Genomic DNA, 27823 nt, shown 5'->3' on the forward strand with positions numbered 1-27823 from the left:
CAAGCATCATGACCAGCTGATATTTTCTTTCCTCAGCACCAGCTGTTCCCTAGGAGTGTCTGGCTGGAGCCATACTATCTTACCGACATATTTCGGAGCTGTATCTAAACACTGACAAAGCCTCTTGTGCAGCAATGACTGTCGTAGAGGAAAATCGTCCTTTTGCCCAACAACTATCCAATGTCTACTTCACGATACTTTCACTTTTCTGCTTTAAGCTTTTTGTGAAAATCAGCCTCGCAATACTCAGCCATTTCTATATTGTAAAAGGGAACCGTAAAGAAGCAGCAAGAATAGCTGCTGAGTTTTATGGACTTCCTCAAGAACAAGGTACGCTTTTGTTTCCTTTATCACCTTTGTCATTTCTTGTTATTGAGCTGCTAACTTATAAAAAGTCTTTTCTTTAAGCAAACTAATCTGTAATTTTCCATAATCTTTAGGCAACCTGTTACTGACCAGATTTTCCCACTTTATTTTCACACTGAATAGTATTTCATAGAATCAGAATTGTAAAGTTGGAAGGGACCATGAGAGTTGTCTAGTCCAGCCCTTGCAATGGCGGAATCTGTCGCCCAACATGAGGCTTGAACCCATTACCCTGAGATTAAAAGTTTCATGTTCTACCAACTGAGCTATAGGCTGTTTTATGATTACCTTTAAAGCAGATTCAATCTAACATGAGTAAAATGTTAAAATAGTAAATTAAAATTGTGAAATTAATCTTCATTTGCTCTGGTTCTGTTTTTATCAAATGGAGGAAGGAAAATGCCTATAAAGTACTGGCTGACATTCATAATGCTTGCATAGGGTAACTACAGCTCCTTGTTTACCAAGATTATTTGTGCCAGAACACTACCCAACTTTTAATGCAAAGCTATAATATAGAGTGGAACCTGATTCTTAATATTTTTGAAGATAGTAGTAAAATCCATTTTTATCTGGTTTATAAAATTTCAAACATTTATATTATGAAGATGCGATATTTTTTGAAAATGTGTTCAAAAAAGTATATATATGTCACAAGCTAAACATATAAAGAGCTCGCTTTTCTTAGGCCTCAGCATTCAGCAATTCACTTCTAAGTAATATGCAATTGTGGTCTATATGTGTAAGCGGCGGCTGCACTGCAGCATTTGTGTGTTGTTAGCCAGCTTTGAGTTCTTTATACTCAAAATCCCAGAAGTATGTGTATCAAAGGAGGCCATCATTTCTAAACAAATGGGTACGGGATTTTACATTCTGAGATTTATGATCACTTGATTCTTTGGTGCAGCCAGGTTTAAAGATTTGGAGTTCTGCCCATGATATTGCAGGGGCCAGAGGTGTTGCTGGTGCCAAGGATTGTCCAAGTCCAGGAAGGATTCTTATCTGGCGGCAAGGCCTGAAGTAATCATTTGGCATCCCTTGACCCAGCAAATTATTAACACAATCCTGCAACCAGTGGCGGAGCTTCATGCTCCGGCACCAGGGGGCGGAGAGCAGGTGGGGGCGGGGCTGGTGCACATCCCAGGGGCGTGGCACACTGCCTGCGGGGGCATGGTGCCCAGTGCAGGCGGGGAGGGCAGCCACTATGGCACCCCACTGGGATCGTGCTGCCGGGGGTGGTGCGCTCCCCCCACACTACTCTTCCTCTGCCAGTGCCTGCAACTGCCTTCTCCCTACAAACTGCTTGTGATATTTAATTATCAATTGGGAATCGTTTAATGCCAATTCACAGGTTGTTGTCCCAGCTATCATGGACCCAAATACTATGTTTGAAGAAAGAAGTTAATTTTCAATGTGGTGTATTTCCTCATGAGTGTATGCAGGGGTGCAGAATGTCTCCATCCATGACACTAATACATCCATGAGCCTCTCTTGTATTTGTTCCATGTATAAATATTGTTATTGCAATGTATTTAAATGCAATGTAGTTCTACTAAAAATAGGTTCGCAATATAAACTAATGTAAATATAAGTCGATTTAAATATCAAATGCTTAAAAATGCTCTTAACAGGAAATGACAGCTAGAGATTTGAAGAAAGTTTCCCATTTATTTAAAACATGTTTATACCACCCTTCATCATATCAGATTTTAAGGTGTCGTATATCATAAAACAGTGTAATTATTAAATAAGTAAGATATCAGAAAAACAACAACCCAGAACATAAGCCTCATACTGTTTTAAAACTGAGCTGAATGCAGATGGGATACTATTTAATGAGATATATTATACTTCATTTCCCTGTAATTGAGTATTTTCTCTTTCTCTGAGGTGACATTGCCACATGTTTGCTTCCAATGGAGTGCTTCTGAAACGCATCCTATTAAGAGTACATATTGTATGGAAGCTGGTCTTCCAAGTTTAGTTTTATGGAAAAGCGTTTTCCAGTGCCAGCCTATGGGAATGGCTGACACAATGGCTAATTCTAATGCATGTCTTCATGGGAATCATTCCAAAAACACTCGCTTGGAGCGACTGGAAGAGATTCTAGACATAAATGCAACAACTAGCATTAGGAAATTAGATGGGATGGGTATGTGTTAAAGTGCTAAGAGTATTTCCTTTGATAGAAATGAATGGCTAGAAGTTAGATACATTCCCAACAGCATTATCAAATCAGGAAGGAATTTTCCCCCAGGTTATTCTGAAGGTTTCTGTCTCCCTTGTGGTTCAAAATACACCCTCAACAGAATGAATCATCCTTATTTTAGGCAATACTTACAACATTGCTTTGGACACAAAAGAGGTTACCGTAAGTTGATTGAATTGTTGCAAGGATCTAAGTGCAGTTCTTCCAAACAACACTCCAGCTGCAATTAAGATTATAGATATTATGATTTGCGTGGTAAGGGGAAGAGTATTATGTTATTTTCCTCTTTCTAGTACATGCATGGGGAACCTCTGCACTGGGCATTCTCCTGGAATGACTCCCTAGGCTGGGAGTTGGGGGTCTGCAGATATAGGCAATCCCTGATTTGCACAGAGGTTGTATTCCAGATCATCATGCGTGGTGGCAGAGCGTGTTTAAGCCTACCCCATTACACACATTTTTCCTGCCACTTCCGGGTTCATGGCGGTGCGCATGTGCATGGTCATATGTGCTTTGAACATGCGCAAAATGGTCATTTACTATTGCATGTCAAAATATATACCTTTTGTGCAGAGTGGAGATAAAACTCCCATAATACAGTGGCTGATGACTCTCCACAACAATGACCTTATGTGAATGTATCAAAGGAGCCATCCCCATGGAATTTAGCAGGTGTTACTTCTGAGTAATGTATAATTACTGTGACATAAACCCACACAAGAAATTGTGGGTTAATGGCAGGGACCCCCCCCCTTCCTAAGCAAAGGTTGATTTGCACAGACGTAAACCTCATTGAGTTCAATAAGACTTATACCCAGGTAATTGTACACAGGGTTGCAACCTATATCACCCATCTCCTTTATTAGTCATACCTATGAATTGTCCCCATAAGCTCTGGAAATTCCATAGAAGCTCATATTTCTTGATGTGTTATCTGAAGAGGTTGATGGCATTCATACAGTTAGGAATGATAAGTAATGTTTTCCTACTACCCTGTTTAACAATTGCAACTGATAATGTCACTCAACAACAGTTGTTGGGCGAGGAAAAATAGTACAAGATGTTTTCTCAGCTCGCATTCCAGATAGATCATAGTTCTATTAATAAAAACTATATAGGAACATCCTAGCTTTCTAGGTATAATAGAGCTCTAGTGGTCATGAAAGGAATATGGCACACGGTACCCAACATATAAAAACAGCAGGATTTAGCATTTTATTTTTCTTAAGCTGTGTAGTTAACAGTTGAGCACTGTGGTTTTACATGAGCTCTTTTCTTAAAAAACATGTCCACCAAATGATTAATACGCAGAGATTTGTTGAGATATTATAATGAGTTGAAAAAATGGTTTAAAATAACATCCCCCCAAACCCAGAAGCATTCCTTTTAGGAATGGTGCACATGGAGGTTCCCAGAAGTCGGGGGGTGGGGGGGAATTATGTATGCAACTACAGCAGCTCAGATTTTGTTAGCCCAAAAATGGAGGGTGGGAGAGGTCCCTAAGAAGGAGGAATGGCAACTTAAAATGATGGAATATAAGGGTTAGCATACCTAACCAGCAGAATAAGAGAACAAGAAGATCGAGTCTACAAAGAGGAATGGAAAATCTTGGTAGAATATTTGGGAAATAATTGTAAACAAGTGAAAACACTAGCAGGATTAAGGTAAATTCAACAGTATAAAAAGATGAGGTAATATGAAAAGAGGGATGGAATTAAATGGTTGTAATGGTTGTAACAGAATATGCAGTAATAATGGGAAAATTAACCATGAAAAGAAAAGAACCATGGAAAGAGAAGAAGAGAAGTCAACGAATGTATTATTATAATGGTGGGTATTTAATGGTGGAAAATGTATAACTGAAAATTTCAATAAAAATATATTTTAAAAAAGAGATTTGTTGAGGTATAATGAGTTAGTTGCATTCATATGGATGGTTGGGGTTACCACTTTCCCCATTGAAGTGGACTTTCCCTTGTTAAGATCTTGAACTTGTGGATAAAGCCATAAAATCTCTTACTATGTGCATCCCTAATGTAGTATTCATGCAAGGCTGCTTTCTCCCTTCCTTACTCTGATTTACTGGGCATTTTTGTAGGCATGGATTCTATTGCATATGCTGCATAGAGGGTCAAGGCCTTCTGACCGCATAGTGTCTAGGGCCATCAATTCCTGAAAGATAATGCTTTAGTACCTGGGAGGGTCCTAGGGGCAAAGCCTGACAGGTAAAGCAGCTATGTGCCATACTTTACAGAGGGCAGTCTTCTCTCTGAAGGTTTTCTGGTCCAAGACCAGTTTAACATTAAATAACCATAAGGGAAAGCGGGAACCCTGAAGTTCCCTATCAACAATTAGCACCTGGACAGCAGACTGAACAGACAGGCCACCTAGTCAGTCTTTCTCATTATAGTGAGATGAATTGTATTTCTTTTTAAATTATATTAAATAATTCTGAATCTGCATCTATAAATACAAATTAGCATATGAAAAACACAAGCAAATATTTACTATTGTCCTTTTTCAGGTGATATATCCTCTTTTTGGCAATATGCAAATCACATTCCTGCTGGCAGTCTCAAAGGACAGTAGCTGGGGTAGAGCCCTGTACTCATGGGCAGAAGACAAGTGAAAACACTGTGTAATCTAGGTATAGACCTGTTCCATGTGTTTACTTGTTCCCTGCCACCAAACAATACATTCATCCATGATATCAAGCCATCATCACATATCATTCTTACACAATCCAGATTCCAACGGTGTCACAAAGGAAAAACTAAAATTCCATTTATAACTCAAGCAGATGAATCTAATGTTCACATTAAACCGCACCCACAATGCCCTTGCATGCAACAAATTATTAAAAATTAATTAATTGCCTTCTAGAAAACACAGAAGCTGAGATACTTTCTGGTCTTTTTTCAGATTATGGCAAAGAACTCAAAATCTATGCAAAGCAGATCTCTTTCCTTCTTTTTCCCATGCAGGTTTGCATCCTTCCTTTCATATATGCTCATTCATCCATTCTGTCTCACAGACAGACCATAATCTCTCTTTCACATGTACATGTACACACACACACACACACACACACACCCTTCCCCATAGTCTGTATCTGGTAGCTGTTGCTGCTTTGTTCAGCAGTAGTTATGTGAGATGGCTCCTTTCATTCATGTAGGAGGTCTGAGGATCTGTGTGCTAAGATAGGAGCTGGATCTGCTAAACCATCCAACTAAGACAGAGAGCAGGCATGTGGCAAGAGGTTGACTGGTTCAGTGAAGCTGAATGGGCTAGCCCAGTTGTTCCTTCTGGCCTTTACTGTCCATCATTTTTATCCTCCCCCTCCCCAATAAAATCCAGAGCGAATGAGTAGTAAAACAATCAACCTGACACTCACCACCACTCACAATAGGGAAGGAGAGTGGTTCAAAGTATGGCATAAGCCATATCATTGATTGAGTGCCAAGGCCCCATGACCCGCAGTTCCCACACAGACAAGTGGATTTTGGTTTATGGGTTGGAATAGGCCACAACTTTATCAGTTATAGATGTGAGTGGTTTGGCTTAGGCATTGGGTGAAGCCAGACTATATATTGACTCCTGCCCATCTGCCGGGAGACCAGCTAAGGGTAAAGCACCAATAGGGGGAGGCCTAGGACTTGAATGGCCCCTGGCCGTGCTGCGGTTTAAATTTCCTGTGGCCACGCCCACAGCTAGCACTGATTTGTCAGCGGGGCTGCCCCTGGGCACAGCCCCACCCAGTGCTGGTGACATAGCTGGGCAGTGATAATGAAGGGGCCAATCTCTGCCCGCAGCCGGATCACTGTGGAGCCCGATGCCTGGCCACAATGCCCGCCCACCAGAAAAGGTAAGCGGACTTTTGAACACCTTTCTCATCAAATACTTTCAGCTTTTCTATCTCCCAGAATAAGCATGTTCCTGCACACGTATGCAGAATTTAAAATGAATGAATAAAATATGCCATTAAAAAAAAATCTGGTTGAAAAAAGCAGCAATGAGAATGAGGCCAGAGAAAAGGGGGGCTGAGAGAGGGGCCAGAAAGGGGAGAAAATGTAAAGCAGGCATAGGCAAACTCGGCCCTCCAGATGTTTTGGGACTACAATTTCCAACATCCCTAGCTAAAAGGACCAGTCGTCAGGGATGATGGGTGTTGTAGTCCCCAAAACATCTGGAGGGCCGAGTTTGCCTATGCCTGATGTAAAGTTTCAAGATCTGCGATTTGGCCCCCAGGTGCAAGTGTCCCACTCCCCACCTTAATCTATCCTGTGTAGACAACACTAGATTTGCTAATGTTTATGGCCGGAATCATAAATGCATTGGCACCTAGAAAAGCTTAAGTTAGTTAAACAGGACCACAAGATAAGTAGCTTCTTTTACTGGGGATACCACAACTGTAATAAGATCATTACTCTGGTTAATCTGTGTTGTAACTTTATCCCAGATTAGTCTCTTCTGTTTGCTTGTTCATGAAGATTTTCTTCCAGCACTACAAGGAGGTTATTTAGTGCCATGCCAAAAGAGTATTTGCTCTGGTTTACTAACGTTTACAGTTTATGCTCCTGTTTGGGTCAACGCATGAGAAGGTAGTTTAATAGCTCTTTACAACTGTTACTAATGCTTAGTCCTTTCCCCCATAAATTGTGGCTGGGGAAACCCAGCCAGATGAGCAGAGTATAAATAATAAAATCATCAACATTATTATATCTCACAATGTTATTATTATTTATTAAATGTGTATACTGCCCTTCATCTGAAGATCACAGGGTGGTTCACAACCCAAAAAGAGAACATGAAATACATAATAAAACAAAAATAAAAGCAAACCAATAACGCCCCCCAACATGTTTAAAAGGCCAAAATATTAATCAGCAACCTGACCACCAAATTCTGCACCAGCTGAAGTTTCTGAAGAATCTTCAGAGGTAGCTCCACATATATGCGTTATAACTTAGAGGTTACCAGAGCATAGATGACAGAAGTTAGGCTATCCCAGTTCAGATAGGGTCACAAGTGGGCCACCTTCTTAAGCTCTGTGCCACTGAGGCCACCTGAACCTCAAAAGACAGCAAAGGATCTAGGAGTACCCCTAAGCTTCACTCCTTCAGAGGGAGTGTAACCCCATCTAGAGCATGCAACCTCCTTTCCAACCAGTCTAGGGAACTGCCCACTAACAGTGCTTCAGTGTTATCTGGATTGAGCTTCAGTTTGTTGGCTTTCATCCAGTCCATTACCAAGGCAAGAAAAGGTCCAGCACATCCACTGCCACACCTGCAGATGGAAAGGAGAAATAGAGCTACGTGTCACCAGGATATTGCTGGCCACGTACTCCAACACACCTGATAAGCTTACTTAGCGGTTTCATGTAGATGTTGAACAGCATAGGGGATAAAATTGAACCCGAGGAACCCCACACTGAAGGCTCCACAGAGCTGAGGAGCACTCCCCAAGCATCACTCTCTGGAAACGACCATCCAAGTAGGACCAGAACCACCGCAAAGCGGTGGTACTCACCCCTAACTCAGACAGCAACTCCACAAGGATAACATGGTCAATGGTATGAAAAGCCACTGAGAGGTCGAGAAAAATTAATAGGGACACATTTCCCCTGTCTCTCTCCTAGCAGTGATTATCATATAGGGTGACCAAAGCAGTTTCTGTGCCGAAACCAGGCTGAAACCCCGATTGAAGGATCTAGAAAATCTGTTTCCTCCAAAAGCACCTAGATCTGGTTACAATCACCAGCTCAGTAACCTTGCCTATTACAATATTAATATTTCAGTTTTGCAGTAGAAACTTGAAAATACTCTGCCCATTGCAAAATGGCCAAAAATTGCTTTATAACTTAATTTGCAAAATGCTTTACAGTTGTTAGCTTGCTTTCAAAACATTTCTGGGTGACAGATCCCCACTGTGCCCTTTCCCCCCTCTTTACAAATGGAGAACCAATATAACCAGGGAAGTCTTTCTTTCTAGGACAAGTGTAAGCAAGGGGGAGGAATCAAACACCCTCTTCCATTTTAACTCGTGTAAACAGACCCAGGCTGCAGCTAAGCTGATTCTTTCTTGTTTTATAAATAGAACATGCCAATGCAATCCTTTCCTTCCCTCACTCTAGCTGCCCGTCCTGCTAGTAAATATTGCAGGATGGTGTAGTAGCTATTTTACTGCAAGTACAACCAGACAGCTTGTGAGAAAATGACAAGGAGGGCCGATAGCAGTTAGCACTTTGTGGACATTCCAGAGGGAAGAGCATCTGCATTAATGACACGCAGGCTTTGGCAGGAGGGAAGAGAACGTTAAAATCATGTCCACAAACACTGCGGTTCAGAGGAGCTGCACTAAACAGAATCTCTCAAAGAGAAGCCTAGAATGCATAGGGGAGTGTTCTGCGAAACGAAAAGCTAGCTGGGGTATTCTCACCAGTCAAGGTCAGTACAGCAATCATTTCAACAAGCCGATGGAGGCTCCAGAATTTTCTAATGTGAACCATTTTTGCAACATCAATTTTATATCGTGACTGTTTTCCTAAATTAAATATTTCAATGTAAATATTAATTTGTGCTATTGTATTATAATAGAAAGATAGACGCAGCTCTAATCTAGTTTTCTTTTAGTGTGAAATTAGCTACAGCATGTTTTGTCTGAGGTATGCTTTTGCAGATGTTGAAGTCACATTCAATATACAGCAAACCAAATGCCAGTGTTGCTAAGTACCAGGGACCGTTTACAGATCTGAAGGGCTGGAGTGACCTTATATGTAAATTGTAAATATACATGGGGAGGAAAACAAGGCAGGAGACCTTGGAAGAACTACATGTGACATGCAAATACTGCAGATATTAGTTAATATTATATCATCTGTCTGTGTGCACCTGCATTCAGAAGCACTGTGATGCATACAAAATAAGTTTACAATAACTATGAAAGGAGCTGTGAAATTTGTTATAAGTTCCTGTCATTTATATGCTACCAAAAATCAATAAACTTGGGTCCCCTCCACCTGAGTATCAGTTTATTTCTGGATTGGGTTCCACTTTGGAATCATTATTGAAATATATAGATTCATTTATTAGAGAATTGGTTCCAGCTTAGGGTCAAACTAGATGTGATGCTAACTAACCACAACCCAGAATTCTGGGCTTGGAATCCCCCCCCCCTAAAAAAACAACAGCTGCCATGGAGGCTCTGATTCAGATCTGGACTGTGGCACAGAGGAGAAGGTTTTTACCCATTTCCTCCATGCCATTTTCCCTGCCCCCAGGTGTTACTAGTCATGGGCAGAACAATCCTACCTGGAGTCTGAGGGGAAGGGAGGAATGTTGTGACAGATCTATCACCACATCCAAAGCCCCATCAGATTGTGCAAACCATGGTGGAATGTGGGGAGCAGGTAACTTCACAATTTCCCCCTTCACCAGCCTAGGATCAGGCACGTCAGGGATCTATGGGTCTTTGGATCCAGTGGGTGCATTCTGCTTTTTACCACCAGTGGTAGCTTTCCATCCTCTAACATTGCAATACCCCCACCACTTGTGGCACTACTATCCACAGGTAAAGGGAAGTGCCAGTCATACTATTTATCATGAGGCCACTAGGCTGGGACATACCACAGCTTTCCCAATTGGAGCGGGTCTCAACTGCAGCAAATTAAGGCATAAACGCCTGTTGGAAAACTGCCAAAGGCAGCCTTCACAGAGGCAAATAAGTCCATTTTGCAATGCCTCGTGAACGTGTTAGGAGAAGCCCAGGTAGCTGCCCTACACTTTTCTAACAATGGAGCAATTTGTAGAAAAGGCGGCTGTGGTTGCTGCAGACCTGGTAGAATGGGGTGTTAAATTAACTGGATGGGGTAATTTAAGAGTATCATATTGATACACACCCTGATCCATCTAGGCAAAGTGGATGAGACTTTCCCCCTGCGTAGATATAAACAGGGTGTTTATGTATTTTATCCTAGCAATATACACCTTTAGTGCTCTACAAACATCCAGTGAGTGCCAAGCCTTTTCCAACAGATGGGATATATTATCTATAAGAGGATATCTATGTAAGATAATATAGGCTTAAAATAAACAAACAAGCCTAATTCTTGTAGTTTATGCATTACCAGCTTCGAAAGGTCAGATTCAATAACATTTTGCATTCTGGAGTTTAATAATCTGAAACTCATATTAAGATGATCATTTTAAGGCACCAGGCAAAATCCAATGTTAGTCACACTCAGAGCAGACCCTTTGGTATGTAATGCACTGTGGCTGCTTTCAGATACCACATACTTGAACCCTCCAGTTGTTGTCTGGAGCACTGGGAAGAAGAACATGCCTGCTTCATTCCTATTTCCTCACCAAACCAAGTTTGCAAAATACAATTGACAATCTTCATTTGGAGGAATCACCTCTAGTTTGCTGGTTCAGACAACAATAAGAATCTGTTTTGTCAAGCCAGAATGTGCTACATTAGGCTGGATGTGTTAGAGAAGGAGGGAGTTGTGTGCACAGAACAAAATCCTGATCCAAACCACATAGACTGTGGGATCAGAGCATGTGACATATGAATGCTGTCGGAATACCTTGGTGTTAGACTCCTTTTGAAAGAAATTATGTAGGAGGAGTAGGAAATAGACCTAAACAGCAGTACTGTAAGAAAAAGGTAAAGGACCCCTGACAGTTAAGTCCAGTCGCAGGCCGAGGGAGCCAGCGTTTGTCCACAGATAGTTTTTCTGGGTCATGTGGCCAGCATGACTAAGCCGCTTCTGACGCAATGGAACACTGAAACCAGAGCAGTGCCCGGAAACGCCGTTTACCTTCCCACCGGAGCGGTACCTATTTATCTACTTGCACCCCTCTTTTTTGGCATGCTTTTGAACTGCTAGCTTGGCGGAAGCTGGGACCGAGCAACAGGAGCTCACCCTGTCCTGGGGATTCAAACTGCCGACCTTCTGATCGGCAAGCCCAAGAGGCTCAGTGGAAGTGGTGGAGCTTCATGCTCTGGCACTGGGGGGTCGCAGAGCAGGCGGGGGCGGGGCTGGAGTGCATCCTGGGGGCGGGGCACACTGCCTGTAGGGGCGTGGCACATGTCCTGGGGGCTGGGTGCACTGCTTGCGGGGGTGTGGCGCCCAGCACGGGTGGGGGGGCAGCCATGATGGCACCCTGCCAGGATCACGCTGCCAGGGGCGGGGTGCCCCCCCCGCACTCCTCTTCCTCCACCAGTGCTCAGTGGTTTAGACCACAGTGCCACCCGCGTCCCTGCAATACTGTAGAAGGGGCAATTTAACCCTTTCTCTCGTGATATTTCCCCCCTCCCCCTAACCCTCCCATGTCATTCACTTTCCCTGTGAGTCTGTTGTATCAGCAGGCACAGATGAACATCGTTCTTGCTGAAAATTTGGTCTCTTTTCAGTAGTCCACGCCCTTTTAAGTCGATCCAACCTCTATACCTGTTTGCACTAACGTTGTTGTTGTTTAGTCATTTAGTCGTGTCCGACTCTTCGTGACCCCATGGACCAGAGCACGCCAGGCACTTCTGTCTTCCACTACCTCCCGCAGTTTAGTCAAACTGATGTTGGTAGCTTCGAGAACACTGTTCAACCATCTTGTCCTCTGTCGTCCCCTTCTCCTTGTGCCCTCTGTTAAGTTGTGGGTTGACATAGCAGACGACACAGCGATTTCTCCAAGTAGCTCTTTATTTCATAAGCTGGAATAGAACTGACTGCAAACAGCTCAGCCGGCCTGCTTTTATAGGCAGCCGGCAGTCAACATTGTAGCAACAACAGCCCAGAGTTCCCGCCTAAAATAACTGACGCGGACCTGAGTGAAAACTATCGACAGACCTGAGTGAAAACTATATACAGTATCCCCCTGCTGGCCCAGGGTGAAACTTCACTACATAACACCCCTCCCCACCAAGATAAGGCGTTAGTTACAATCGTAATGGTTTCCTTATATACAGCACTACGCGTAATGGTTCAGTTAGGCACAAAAGCATATCGGTTACATTTCCCATACTTAGACCAACAGTGATACCTGTCCAACAACATAGTCCTTTAAATAAGTTGGGCGCTTGGGAACTCTGCCAGACCGCCGGGGACTGGTAGCCAAGTCCGGAGGGCCACACAGTTCTTGCTGAGGCTGTGGTGCGACCCTAGGTGGCGTTGGAACCAACTCCCCTGGATCCGCTGCTGTGGGTGGAGCCTCCGCAAGTGGAGTGGTCTGAGTCTGTGGTAAGTCTGGCAGACCCTCTGAAGCGGCTCGGTTCGGCTCCACGCTGGCAGTTTGCGAGGGAGGTGTAGGTGGGGCCTCGCCATCTGTACGTGTCTCTTCTGGAGCCGCAAGCGCAGTTGGGGGCACCTCGGTAGTGTCCAAGTCCCCAACCCTGCGCCTAAGCTGGTCTATGTGCCGTCGCCACAAGCGTCCGTCTTTGAGTGCCACCTGGTACGAGCGAGGTCCAGTGACTCCCACTACTGTGGCTGGCACCCAAGGAATGTCCCCCACATAGTTCCGGGCAAAGACCTGGTTTCCTGGGACAAATGACCGTGGTGCGTTGGCACAGCCTGGGGGTTCAGCCACGGCAAAGTCCGGGTGTAGCCGGTCGAGCGGTGACCTGAGGCGGCGGCCCATAAGCAGTTCAGCAGGACTCCGCCCTGTGGCCGCATGAGGGGTGATGTGTTGCACGAACAAGTATTCGGCGACCCGCTCATGCCAGTCTCCCCGGTCCAGGCGCGCCAGTGCCTCTTTTGCCGAGCGCACCATTCTTTCCGCTTGCCCGTTGCTGGATGGATGAAAGGGTGCCGTTAGGGCATGGCGGATGCCCAGTCCCAAAAGATACCGCTCAAACGTGCCTGACGTGAACTGCGGTCCGTTGTCAGAGACAAGGACATCAGGACACCCATGCGTTGCAAACAGGCCTCGCAGCACCCGGATGACAGCTTCGGTAGTGGGGGAGGGCATCAGGGCGACCTCCAGCCATTTGGAATAGGCGTCCACCACTACCATAAAAGTCCGGCCGTGAAAGGGGCCAGCCAGAGTAGTGGGAGTCACTGGACCTCGCTCGTACCAGGTGGCACTCGAAGACGGACGCTTGTGGCGACGGCACATAGACCAGCTTAGGCACAGGGTTGGGGACTTGGACACTACCGAGGTGCCCCCAACTTTCACTCAGGTCTGTCGATAGTTTTCACTCAGTGATTTTGCTCTGTGATTCAGCTCAGTGATTCAGCTCAGTTCAGAGGCTGGCCGCATCTGGCTGTGCTCTGATGTCCATCGATCCCACCTTCGTCGCCAGTGTTAAGTTGTGGGTTGACATAGCAGACGACACAGCGATTTCTCCAAGTAGCTCTTTATTTCATAAGCTGGAATAGAACTGACTGCAAACAGCTCAGCCGGCCTGCTTTTATAGGCAGCCGGCAGTCAACATTGTAGCAACAACAGCCCAGAGTTCCCGCCTAAAATAACTGACGCGGACCTGAGTGAAAACTATCGACAGACCTGAGTGAAAACTATATACAGTATCCCCCTGCTGGCCCAGGGTGAAACTTCACTACATAACACCCTCCATCTTTCCCAACATCAGGGTCTTTTCCAGGGAGTCTTCTCTTCTCATGAGGTGGCCAAAGTATTGGAGCCTCAGTTTCAGGATCTGTCCTTCCAGTGAGCACTCAGGGCTGATTTCCTTAAGAATGGATCGGTTTGATCTTCTTGCAGTCCATGGGACTGTACTAACATACAGCATTTATATGGTTATATGACACAAATTACTTTTAAGCACCATCGACTTAAACTGTTCACTTAAACACATGCTTTAATCCCTCCAATGTAAATAAATCTCAATTGAACATACTTAGCTTTTCAGTGCTTCACGGAGTAGATCAAGCTAATACTTCTAGTCAGAGGAAGAGGAATGATACAGGTATGTCACTTAAAACTTGTCAGTTTAAACAAGGAGCGTTGCAGATATCATTTGCTATTAATATTAATTACAAGTTTGTTTCTGTATAAATCCATTAACCAGCCCACTTCAGTGGGTCAAAATACTTGAGACACAGAGATTCATGGCCATCATATCTCCCAACAAATCTTTAAACACTAGCTGATGTTCTGGAGCAGCAGCGTTGAGAAAACAGGATTCAATCATCCTCCTAGTCTGGATTTCCTGATCAAAAACATATCCCAAAACTTCACAGGGTGGCAGATAGAGGTCCCTGCATTTTTCTTTTGCAACAAAACTAATAGCTACTCAATGGGGTGTAATTTAGGTTGGGAAAACTGTGCAGAAAGTTTAAGCATCACTCCTTCAGTACCATTGCTCAAATTCAAATTCGAGCCCTCAGCCAGTAATTTAAGTTAAGAATAGAAACAATGGGAGATATGACTACAGATCTGTCACATCCTGTGGAGCTTGGCTTTATTGCTCATGGTTAAGGTGGCAGATCCCAAAATCCTGAATGGATTGGCATGTGTCAGTGGAAAGATTGGCATGTGAGCATTAGGATATTCATAGAACTAATTATCTATTATAATCATACATAATAAATATTAAAATAGTAATGGTGCTATTTATCTGATTACTTGCAATGCACATTTATGCTGCAGTTTCTAGAAATAAGTCCCATTAGGCCTGGCTTCTGAATAGACCTGTATACTTTTATGCACTATATTATCTTGTACAATATATTTTACATTTTCTAGATCTCTCAAGCTCCTTTCGCCTTCAAACTAATTAGGGTACTTTTTAAAGCTCTGTATAAGATATATACGACGCCAATTCCTACTGATTTTGTTGGAAAAGGCAAGCATATGCTTGTCTCTCTCCAACAGAAATAAATTGGTTTTAAAAGTACTTCTATTTGCTAGATCATGTCTGTTGTCATGGTGAAAAGGAAAGATGAGAGGAGATATTCATAATCATGTGGTATATCTTTAATTTGGGACAATTTGATTGGAATTTCACATGCTGAGATTATAAGGAGCATTGTGCAATAACTTTAACATGGCTCCTGAATGGGGGAAAGGTGTATGGGAACAGGAAACAGCCTTGCAGTCTTCCATCTAGTTCTGGATAGTCTCCTACTACACTCAAAGGCAGTAGCTCTCCAGGGTATCAGACTGGAGTCCTTCCCACTGCTGCCAGAAAATGCCAGGGACTGAATTTGAGACTTTCTGTCCACAAAGCAAGGACTCTACCACTGAATTAATACAGCCCCTGCTCTCTCTGCTGCAGATGGGCAAATGCTTGCTAACGAGAAAAAAATATTTCTGTTTCTCTCAAATCTTAGGTATTGTTGTCCCCATATCCTCCCCTTACAAATTCCTTACCCATCACTTCTGGGTCCATTAAGCTTAGCGGCCCTCTCACCCTTTCCTTAAGGAAGCATCAACATCCTCACACAGTTCCTGCTGGGCCGCCAATCATTCACCCACATTTCTGAGGACAACGGCAGCATGGGGGTAAACAGGCCATGTCTACAAAATCCCATCTTGTATCAGTGTAAATGGAGATGGAATGTCTCTGCAGACAAGATCCCATATGCATCTACTTGACTGCTTCGATCAGCAGAACTGGCACTGTTACAAGTGCCACATAATACCGATTTTCACATTTGTAAGAACTCAGTCTTTTAGTGTGGCAGCACCTACACTTTGGAACTCCATGCCTATTGACATCAGGCAGGCGCCTTTGAGGAAGGTCCTCTAAAAATATTTTTGTTTAGTTAAGCCAACCCAGATATTTAGAAAGTTGTGGCAGGTTTTAATCTGTTTTTAGTTTATTGTTACTTTAACCTTTCTAAAGTCTTGATTTATTGCTGTGAATTCTTCTTATTGATTTTTTTCGTTGTTTTTTTGTAAACCACTTTGAGATTATTTTACAATCAAACTATATAAATATGAAATAAATAAAATAAATAAAAGCTGATCTTACATGTTGGGTTTCCCTTCTAGCATGGCTAACGAAAGAGAAACATATAATTCTATAGCATATTAACTTAGGTCTTCCACAATACCTGCTTTTGCCAAATGTGTGCATAAAACTAATTGTCTTATAACTTTAAATATAGGGGTCATGTGGATAAACTTTTTATTATATATAAATATCTATGGATATGACAGGAAGCAGCTCATATAGACTATGCTTGGCATAATTTATTACACAAAGCTTCATTTGATTTTTGATTCAGACCCACTGGAAACAATCCATATTCATAATGAAAATGATATTTTTTTTATTACACGTTTAACTTGTAAAATGACTTGCAGCTTTTATTACATTTGCTCCCACAACAATCCTGTGAGGCAGATTACAATTCTTCCTATTGAGCTGAAGCTAAGAAATTGTCTTCCTGAAAAGCACCTGACCAATTTATAGTGGATGTTTTGATTTGTATCCAGACAGAATTCTACATCACATTATCTATTATAAAATGAAACAACAATTATACTTTATTTAAACTATGCATTATTATATTTAAACTATGAATTATTTCATGCACTGTGTTTCTATGGAGCAACGAAAGCTGACTTATTCCTAAACTCAGGGCTTTGGATATCTGTTTACTGCAGAGGCTTTACAGGTGAAAGTTCATATTATAATGAGTGCAGAGCTCCTTCTAAAATGGCTGAAGTGTATTAATAGGCAGCAGCAAAAGGAAGAGTTTTATTTCCTTGTTTAACATGAGCCGGATTTATAATTGCGATTGGCTGGAAATGCCATGGGGAGATGGAGATTTAGGTACTGTATACATTTCTAAATCATTCTTTGTACTTGACTGTTCGTTATAATTCTTCGCCTTATCTCTGCAGTATTACAGAACTGTATACTCCAGTAAATTAGATACCAGCTGGCTTGGAATGCAGAGTCTAAATATAACTTGAAGTAGTTTGCACTTCAGTCAGAGAGAAAAGAATCATAGGGAGATTGTTTTTGAATAAAGAGTATTTTTGCAACTGCCTTTCTAAAAGGTATATTTTTTATTTGAGACAGCTGGGTACCCAATCCCATCTCCATTACAAAAAATGGGAAAGCTATGAGAGCAGAAGGTCACTGAAAAACATGCAACAATTCTCTAAAATAAATATACATAGTGTATACCAGTAGTCTTATTACAATCTACAAGTCTGTCTGCAGTAGAACCAATCACAAAAAGTCACTACCAGCCAAGACAGGTTGCTGAGTTTCATACACTCCAACTTAGCCAGGAAGGAAACTCAATGAACCCATTTTTCCCTTTGAGAGTGGCTTTTAAAAATGTTATTAGCGTGCTCAAGAGCACTTCAGGTTTCATTATCATTTCCATAATAATCTTTAGAAGTTAGCTGTCTTGGAGGGAGGGAGATGCTTCTTGACTAGTGCATTTATACATATACACAGAGACGCAAAACTCCAGTGGACTACTTCCTTCCAAACCACCCAAACAGATAATAACAGGGGTGGGGAACCAGTGGCTCTCAACATGTTACAGGACATCAACACCCATCAACCCTAATCACTGATCATGCTGTCTGGAAATTTTGGAAGTAGGCACTCCAATAATCTTTGGGGAGCCACTGATTTCCTTCCACTGTTCTTTAAGAACTAGATCCAGTTTAAGACAAAACACCCTCTTAAACAGAAATAGGGATGTTAACATGTACATAAGTGTGTTTCCATTTTCACCCATGGAATGTTGCAATGTACACCCTGATGTGAACAGTAGTGGGCAGAGATACCCTGAATGCTTGGTGGAAAGCAGGACTTGGGTTATTTTCCAGCACCATGGGAAAAATAAAATCGCGTCACTGCGGCAATGAAATGTGCAGGCATTTTTCTGCATAGCACAAGTGAACACATGTAAAAAGAGGCACAGGATTAGATAGTAGATGTAGCATAGATAAGGATAAATATGATTTGTGGAACTGCAACTGCAATGCTGGATTCAGATTTTTTTAAAAAAACCTGTGAAGTTAGCATCTGGGATCTTTTCCTTATCCAAAGTTCAAAATGCTAGAGAGATGTTAATAAGGTACTTTATATGCTTGCTACCATTTCCCAGTGCAGCAGCTCTTAACAAAGTCTTAGGGCGGCAGCTCAGTTTGGCAGTAAAACAAATTGGCACAAGAGAGAGAGGAATTCTCTGCAGTGAGGATGCGTCAGTGTGGTTGTAAACAGCAGCCGCTAATAATTTGTTGCAAGAAGAGCAACATTTTCTTCTTGTTTTGTGATTGTCAGATATACATATTGATTAGGATTTTTTAAGTGCTGATTGCTTTTCTAGCATAAAGTAAAGGTGGATTTAGGATAACTTTCATAAATTGTATCAGGACATCCATGTACCTCAGAAGAGACCTGTTCAATGCAATGGGTGGTCACCAGAGTTCTCATGTTAACTTTTGGCAACTTTTTTGTTATCATCATATGAATACCATATTTGGGTCCTATATTAAGGTGGACCCTACATTTTGCTGTTGAAATTGCTTACTTTCTGCAGCATCCTAAAACTACAAAACAAAGCACTATTTCTGCAAGGCAGAGCAAAGAGTTGCAATCTCCATCTGGAAGCAACACTGGATTATAGATATTTCAAGCCACCTTCTGACTAGTCAACTTGCATTTCCATTCTAATGTGTTAACACTCAAGAAAGTCCCATTGATCTCAGTAAGACTTGTTCTCAATTAACTATGTGCTAGGGATGGGGGAAATTAGATTTAGCTTCCTTTGCAAGTGAAGCTTGCATCTGGTGCCTTTTACATTTGGCACCAATTGCAAACCCCTAGGATTGCTTCCACTCAGGATATCACACTTGAGAACGCTGCCAAAAATGGGTTTGCAAACCCCAGAACTCCCAAGTGCAGCTGATCCCAACAGGAGTTGTGCTGACTGCAAGTGCCTTTTGGAAGGGATCTTCTTTTGCATTCTGGATGCAAAGGAGGAAAGGAAAGAATTGGGAGCAGACACTGAGTGCACTCCCATTTCTTTCCTTTTGAAGCTGGGTCACCCAACATCATGGTCAAAGTGGCCTATGGGTTGGTGGTGAAGGAAGTGGCCAGATCCTGTTCCCTATTTTCAGGTGGGATCGTGTGAATTTTTTTTTAAATTTATCATCTTTTTCTACATTTACAAAATAATTAATTTAATATTTAAACTGAAGGATGGGGTTTATATTTAAATAGGAATTATGTAGGATTGGGGTTGTCTAAAGATAAAATTGATCATCAGTTTATTATTTTATATGAATTAAAACATATCCATTTTTGTAATTTAAACTATATGGTGGTATTTATTGTTCCACAGGTTCTTGGGCAGATCGCTCACCACTGCATGATGCAGCAAGTCAGGGACGCCTCCTTTCTCTGAAAACTTTAATTGCACAGGTAAAAATGTTAAAGTATTTCAATCACAGTACGTTTCCCCTCCCCCATTCTTTGTTACAATCCAGTGTTTTAATATGAAAATTACTGACATTCTGAACTAGCAGGTAAGAGATAGCTAAACAGCAAAATTGTAAATGACAAAAAATCTCCATCCAATCTTATTAACTGCTCTAATGTATAAATCCCACTATCAACCCACTTCTTCCACCAAGAGAATTAATTTAGTATGAGCATATGGGTCAAAGTATAACAAGACATAAACCACATCTCCCATCTGCTGAGATTGCAGGTGGAAATAATCCTTCCCTTTTTATATACATAGATCCTAATGCCATCAATCCACATGGAGTGCCAACTATATCAGTTGGTATTTACCACTAGTTCTACTCAGAATATATCCATTGAAATTAATGATTAATCTGCGTGGGATTTAGGTTGTATTCCACAATCACCTTCATGATTACGCATGTAGGGGTACTTGCCAGAAAAAGAGGCTTGCCAATAGCTTGTATGAGCTAAGAAGGCAAGCCTTAACATATAAATTAGGACCTGGGAAATCAAAACTTCCAGTATTTACAACTGCACCTTCTAATATGAAAAACTAGGTGGAGAGGCCCTAGGAATCAGGTTTGGAGCTAGTACCAGCCCTAACTGTAGCATTTTATAGCTATATATCAGGGAGAGGCATTCTAGAAAATGGAAAAGTGAACAGTATCTTTTCCCCTCCTTTCCTTCTCTCTGTATAAAGTAGTGAGGGAACTTTTTAAACTTCATAGCTTGCAGCTTCCCAAGCCATCCCAAGCCAGGAAAGTTACTGTAACTACTCCAGTCAGTTTATAACACTGTTTTCTCTAAAACATTTGTTTGGATTAACAATTTAAAAACTTTAAAAATATTTTGGGTGGGCTTTACGAATGGAAGGAGAGGGGAGGCAATATTTGCAGACCCCAGAATCCACCCAAAATTAGGAGCTGTTGAACCCCAGAGCTGGGTGGGAGGTGGTAAAAATTACTAATGGAAGTGTCTGCTGGGTCAAAAACCCTTCTGTGAGCACGAGGGGGCACCAATTAGATTTCACCCTTTGATTTTAGACCTTATGCTGGCTAAGTAAAGTATATTTTGCCTATAATATTCTGTCACTTGGACAAACTGGCTTACAGCTGTTAGTTCTTTTCCTGTTTAGGGATACAATGTAAATGCTCTGACCATTGATCAAGTGACTCCACTACATGAAGCATGCCTAGGAGATCACGTAGGATGTGCAAGAATTCTTCTTGAAGCAGGAGCAAATGCAAGTATTATATTCTAAATAAAAGGATTTTCTTCTGTATGTAAGAACATAAGAATAGCCTGCTGTAGATCTTGCACTTATATCAATGTACTGTATGTATATTGTGGCTGGAAGACTCTCAGGTGGCATTCAATGCTTTCAATGGCAAATTTTACTGAACATCATTACAAGGTGGTATACAAGTTTCCTACCTCTGTTCCTTTCTTATCATCTGCATGTTGCCAACTCTTTCATTCTCCTGATTTTTCATCGTTTGAGGGGGGAGGAGGGGGGAGACAACCTATATTCCCAAAGCAGGAATATAATATGTAAACAAGTATTTTAGTTCTACTCATAGCAATATCCAATACTTTAGGTGAATGCTACAACAATTGATGGAGTGACACCCTTATTCAATGCATGTTCAAGAGGAAGTGCATCTTGCGTAGAGCTTCTACTGGAGTATGGTGCCAAAGCTCAGTGGGAGACATGCCTCCCTTCTCCAACTCACGAAGCAGCTAGCAGAGGTAAGAAAAGAGACTAGCTGAATGAATCAAAAACTATATCAGGCATTGTAAATCCAATTCCTAGTTTGAGAGATGAATTGCACTCTCTTTTCACTAGGTCATAGTGACTGTCTAGAACTGCTGATCTCTCGGGGCATAGATGTTGACCAAGATATTCCTCACCTGGGAACACCTCTATACGTGGCTTGCATTTCACAGCAGAAACAATGTGTACACAAGCTTCTGCATTCAGGTACATAAGGTTAATTAATATATTTTTACTTTGCTTCTTAAACTGGACCAGAGTTTCACGGTAATGCATAGTGTCTTGTATTGCTATGAATGAACTAGCACATTTGATCTGACCACCTTGTTTTGCTACCTTAGCTGCTAGGGTGCAAGTGTAAACATTCAAATGTACACATATCCTAACACATGCATTTTCCTAAAAGGATAATCTTGAGGTCATCTATCTTGAGATATTTACTGGAGATGACTGTGTGTGCACAGACAGAATTACATTGACTTTTATAACCTTGCAAAATTTGAGGGATTTAGTATGGACCATCCTAGTCTGCTTGCTCTGAGGAGCCAACAATAGACACACCACAGTTTATTTTAAAATGAGTAAAGGTTTAAAGATGACAACATGCCAACGTAAAACAAATAAATAGCAGCAAAAGCAGCTTTGTGACTTGAAATGCCACTACAGAAAAGTACAGAATATAATAGGTTAATAAAGCATAAACATGTGAGCCCAGCCACATGTTGCCTGGAACATTTACTTAAATGATGTTATAGAGACAGAAGGAAAGGAATAGATATTCATCTAACAGTTTTTAAAGACACAGCCTTGCTATGTGGAGAGGGAAAGTCCCAGGGATTAGAAAAGGTTACAGTCATACTTTGGAAGTCAAACGGAATCCGTTCCGGAAATCTGTTTGAATTACAAAACGTTCGGAAACTAAAGTGCACCTTCTGATTGGCTGCAGGAAGCTCTTGCAGCCTATCAGAAGCTGCAGTAGCCCCGTCGGACATTCAGCTTCCAAAAATAGTTTGCAAACAGGAACAGTCACTTCCGGGTTTGCGGCGTTCGGGAGCCAAAACATTCGAGAACTAAGCTGTTTGAAAACCAAGGTACAACTGTATATGTAAAATAGCAGTTTTTTTGTCTCATGAGAGCCAGGTTGGAGTTAGACTGGAGGAAATACAAGTCACAAGGTTGAGATTGTTGTTGTTACCTGTCCCAGTGAGAAAGGAATAAGATGGTAATGCTCCAGCTTCTGGAATTCTTGTTATGACAAGAAGGAACCCTGTTAAAGACAGCAAAACATTCCCCTTTAGTAAGATACTGGCTGGTACCTCTCTGTAAAGGGTCCTGACTAATTCCAAAAACAAACTAACAAACATGGATTGGAGACAAGGAAGCATGGAGCAGGTAGAGGTAAGGACACAACCTAGCTAAAGCCTAAATGAATGAAAGAAGCAGCACACTTCCACATACCAGGACAGGAGTAGTGCATCTTAGAAAATATTGATGTGGAACAGCCTCCCAATAAAATGAACAAGTTGGGGGATGCCATGTGCACCCAGTTATGGGGGGGGGGGGAGGAGAGAGAAAAATCTTCTTACTGCCAAACCCTGAATGCAAAAGGAGCTTTTCACATAAGGCTTGGACTTGTTTAGCAGCAAAGTACATGAGTGAACAATTCTTAGGACATCCAAGGCTACATTTCCTGTTGACAAAGAAGGGGGTGAGCATTGACATTCTTAAGAAATGTAAATGGAATATTCTTGCCCCAATGACCTCAGTTTGTTAACAATGTGCCTCCACCTTGCAAAATAGAGAATGGACTTGGATTTCTCCAGATGGGCAAAAGGATTAGTTAATTTAATTAGGAAGGACATGTTATGCTTTCCAGCTGATAATCATTTATTCTCAGTGGGTTTTGTTTGTTTTTTTGCTGAATTAAGGGTATGTTGCATTAGATTAGATCCTGGATTCTGGAATTAATTGGGTCATGGCGCAACCTCTTGCTTATGATTAGCATGTGCTGGAATTATTGTTGACTCATACACAGACAGGGCCTTTCCTTGTCCATCACAAGGATCCGCTTATGGTCCAGAGCAGAGTCAAATTATACATATAATTTTGGGTCATGTATAGAATTCCAACTGAACCAAGACGATTAGTAAAAATTTGTTTAGCTAAAATCATGACGCACCCACAATAATTACATTAAGTGTCATTTGCTCCTTCTTCTCACTTACCGTACTTACATTGTATTTATTTTAAACAACCTGGTTTTAAGATGAAGATGTTAATCTAGAGCCAATTAATTTAAAATTCTCTAGGAATAGGAATATACAATATCCATAACTAGCCTGCATTATATGCACTATATAGGATAATTCAAATGATGACAATTCAGCTTTGCATTCATTTAAAGATTGAGTTCCATCTTCAGCAAATCTCAGAAGTCACACTGATCTTTTATAATGTGAGGATGACAACATCAGCATCCACATCACATAGCTGAAAGTAAGCCTGTGGTATCCCCTTTCTCACCTTGTCTTCCAGACTCTTAATTATTCTTGTTGCCCACTCCCAGGTCATTGCCAACTTGTCTTCAACTCGGGGCATAAAACCGGAAGAGATTATAAACAAATGAGGACTAAGCACTGTTTAGAGTAATGTTATTGTTTATTGAGCCTTGGAAACAATTTTCTCTTAACACAAATAAAATAGCATTTTAATTCCATAGCCTATTGTGTCAAGCAGTTGATATCCCTGCCAACTTTGTATAATCTGATTTCATGTGAAAGGGTGCCTGGGAATGGTAATGGATTGGATGACTGCCAATAAACTGAAATTCAATCCTGATAGGACAAAGACTTCGTGAGGGTGTTTGGCCTGTTCTGGGGAGGCTCATACTCCCTTCTGAAGCATTAGTTTCAAAGTATGAGAATGCTATTAGATCTGGTGCTTTCTATGCAAATTTAAATAGCCTTGGTGGCATAAAGCACCTTTAGACCAGGCATAGGCAACCTCGGCCCTCCAGATGTTTTGGGACTACAACTCCCATGATCCCTAGCTAACAGGACCAGTGGTCAGGGATGATGGGAATTGTAGTCCCAAAACATGTGGAAGGCCGAGGTTGCCTATGCCTGCTTTAGACAGCTAAAGTTGGTGCACCAGCTATGGCCTGTCCAAAATAATCCAGAATTATTTGTGCCAGTATTGGATTATTGTCATGTGTTATACAAGGATCTAAACTTGAAGACAATTCCAAAACCACCGTTAGCACAAAATATATCTGCTATGCTACTTACTTGGAGCACCTTTTGCCAGTCATTAATCTTCATGATTACTCCCAAATAATTTCTGGAGGGTTTTACTCATCCCTAGCTAAGTATGCACTACAATCCATTATCCTTAACAGATATAGGGAATATACAACAAAATTAAGAAAATTGTTGACAACCTTAGCAATACTTTTATATAAAGTATTTGGTTCCAGTGTTTGGAGTAAGAATCTAATTTTTGAGAACAAGAATTTAGACATTGTGATTTGGCTTTGATTTAATTAATATAAATTCCTCATTAATCAATATATATTCCTATTTTTCCTGTTCTAAATCTATAGGTGCTAATGTACAGAAAGGAAAGTTTTTGGAAACTCCACTACATGCAGCTGCAAAGCAGTCTAGTGCTGAAATAGCAAATGTACTTCTTGAGTTTGGGGCAGACATAAATGCCAAAAATACAGAGTTTGAACGACCTGTAGATGTAGCTACTCCACGGAGTCTGGTGGAAACTGTATTGCTTCTACAAGAAGGTAAAGGGGATATGTTTATATCAGAGTAGTAACCATGACTTGAAAATTTGGATTTGGCACTTTTAGGGGAAAGCTATGTATAATTTCTGGAAACAGTGAGTACCAGAGCAAATGACAGCAACAACCAAATAAAACTAATTGCCATAAATTTGAAGGGACAGCAATATCCCCCATTTTGGAAAACATGATTGGAATAGAAATCCCACCCCCACAGCCATTGAAAAGGTATACCTGCATGGGGGGGGGGGCATTTCCATTCTAATCAAGGATGAGGAGGGAAGTGATAAGCTCCTCCTGAATAATTGCAACCATAATAAAACATCTTCAAATCTGTAAAACAGGCATTGCCAATGTAGCACCCGCAAGTGGGAGGTGCCCACCAGTACCTCCTATGGCACCTGTGAAAGGTTTGCCTTTAAATGTGAACCAAATTGAAGTTCTCTCCCATTCTGAGTCAAGAAGCTGCTGAGATACTGAGAACTGCTGCAGGGGTAGAGAGGTGCACTTGGGTGCTGACCATGGCTTATTTTATAGTTTTAACAAAAGACCCTCAATGCCTCCTCTGTAAGTAAGATATGTTAGGAAGGTTTGCAGCGTGGGGAATTAGATTGGAAAGATCACTTACCGTTTCTGGAGTTCAAAGGCTTTATTTATGCAGGAAGTAGAGATGACAGAGAGAGAGAGAGTGCAGACATCTTGTCTCAGCAAGTTGGGAGAGAAGCAAAATGGCTCAGCTTTTAGAGGGGAAGTTATCTTAGAGTCTGCTAGCAAGTAACAGTGCCCTCATGTGGTTTGTAGTAACACATGCATTAACTAGAAGCTCAGAAGAAAGAAATTTATTTGTTATTCTCCAGCAAGCTGAGCCAACTCCCACTCTATGAAAAATTGCATTGAACTCCCCTCCCTGTGAAAACAGAATTTCCTTATCCATTTTTTTTAGGGAAAGAATGGTTCCAAGAAAATGGAGAAGGAAGTTCTGCTAAACACTTGTTAACATTGACAGGCATCTTGTCTGGTGAAGAAAGGTTCCTTCCTCTCTTTCCCCACTGCTACTGAGCTTTGGGTGAATTCTTCAGAGACTCCGTTTTTATTTTCCCTCTATTTTGGTGCTGTCTGTTGCCAAGGGGAGAGCAACACATTTGATTTGAGATGAGACAGCTTCTTAACTTCTTCCTGTAGTCACATTGATACTGGGCTACCTTGAGCAGCTCTGAACTAGAGTGGTTTTCATGTCTAGGACATTTTTTAGGTCTCAGATAAGTCTCAGATTTTCATTTCATGGAAAAACTGCCATTCTTTTCCTCTCATGGAACTGACTCTTCTGTTACAAAACATTTTAAGTGTGCTGCTGAACTTTCACATTCAAATACCTTATATTATTACTTAATTAAATGCCTCAGTGCTTTTTATAGAAAACTGTACTGCAAAATGACAAAACATATGTTGGTAAAAACGGAGGGCACTTCAAATATTCAGTTGACATATTTATGCTTTTTAATGTTATGCTAGTCAACTGTGAGTTTGGGCATACCATAGAACAACTTTTGTCAACCTGGTGACCCCCAGATTTTTGGATTGCAGCTCCCACCATCCCCAGCCTGGGGCTGTTGAGAAATTTAAGTTAAAATATCTGGGGGGTACCAGGTTCCCAAAGGCTTCCATTGTAGGTTGTAATATAATTAACAGATTGCAAATTATTGAAGTAGTGAATTGCCACAATTTCTTTTTCTTTTTATCTACTTACAGCTACTCCATGTTCTCTTTGCCAACTGTGTCGGCTACGTATCCGAAACTACATAGGAAAAGCCAGGTTGCATCTTATACCGCAGCTCCAGTTGCCAACCATGTTGAAAGAGTTCCTGCAGTATAGATAAAGTAGTGACTAATTTTTCAAAACTTGAAAAAAAAGCAGCCAAGTATTTTACTATATGTTTCATGTGAAAAACTGTTGATATATATCTCACAACTGAAGCTACATTATAATCCAGTGATATTTGGGATTCCTTGAGCAACCTGATGGAGAGGGGCTAATATAATTAAATAAAATAGAATTTGCTAATACTCTTGAAATTTGCTGTACACTTTAATGTAGTGTTCACTGATCAGCCACTTCATTTAATTCTACCTTTCTTTAGGGGCTTTTGTGGGGACTGTTCCTCACACAGCGGATGTGCAGGAATATGCAGGGATTCTGGGGTCATCCAGCTATTTTGTCAGTTACAGCATTTCTGTTGCTCTCTCAGAATCTGCTGTACTCTTCATTCATTGGAGGAGG

At 41.4% G+C, this 27823-nt stretch overlaps 1 protein-coding gene and 1 long non-coding RNA gene across 5 annotated transcripts in view; one reads left to right on the top strand and one right to left on the bottom strand.

Moving 5' to 3' along the window:
- Positions 1 to 27618, top strand: ASB5 (ankyrin repeat and SOCS box containing 5). Of its 3 annotated transcripts, none has more exons than XM_081875466.1 (7): positions 1 to 330; positions 19854 to 19933; positions 21117 to 21224; positions 21580 to 21730; positions 21828 to 21962; positions 25357 to 25548; positions 27295 to 27618. In XM_081875466.1, the coding sequence occupies exons 1-7, from the start codon at positions 135 to 137 to the stop codon at positions 27420 to 27422; spliced, it is 990 nt and encodes a 329-aa protein (XP_081731592.1). In that variant the 5' UTR covers positions 1 to 134; the 3' UTR covers positions 27423 to 27618. The 3 variants fall into 3 exon arrangements, with proteins under 3 accessions (XP_081731592.1, XP_081731593.1, XP_081731594.1); XM_081875467.1 differs by lacking the exon at positions 1 to 330 and adding an exon at positions 8647 to 9021; XM_081875468.1 differs by lacking the exon at positions 1 to 330 and adding an exon at positions 17164 to 17314.
- The window catches only part of LOC309349480, a 37196-nt gene that overhangs the window by 327 nt on the left and 9046 nt on the right, over positions 1 to 27823 (bottom strand). The window contains exons 4-8 of one of the 2 annotated variants that reach the window (XR_014159943.1): positions 27293 to 27407; positions 22951 to 23022; positions 21416 to 21504; positions 14429 to 14470; positions 2708 to 2795 (exon numbers count right to left, since the gene is read on the bottom strand). This is a non-coding gene — a long non-coding RNA (uncharacterized lncRNA). The remainder of the gene's footprint in view (positions 1 to 2707; positions 2796 to 14428; positions 14471 to 21415; positions 21505 to 22950; positions 23023 to 27292; positions 27408 to 27823) is intronic. The other variant, XR_014159942.1, reaches the window with a different exon arrangement.

Source organism: Podarcis erhardii (genome assembly GCF_964252035.2).
Source record: "Podarcis erhardii genome assembly, chromosome: 9".
Lineage (NCBI taxonomy): Eukaryota > Metazoa > Chordata > Lepidosauria > Squamata > Lacertidae > Podarcis > Podarcis erhardii.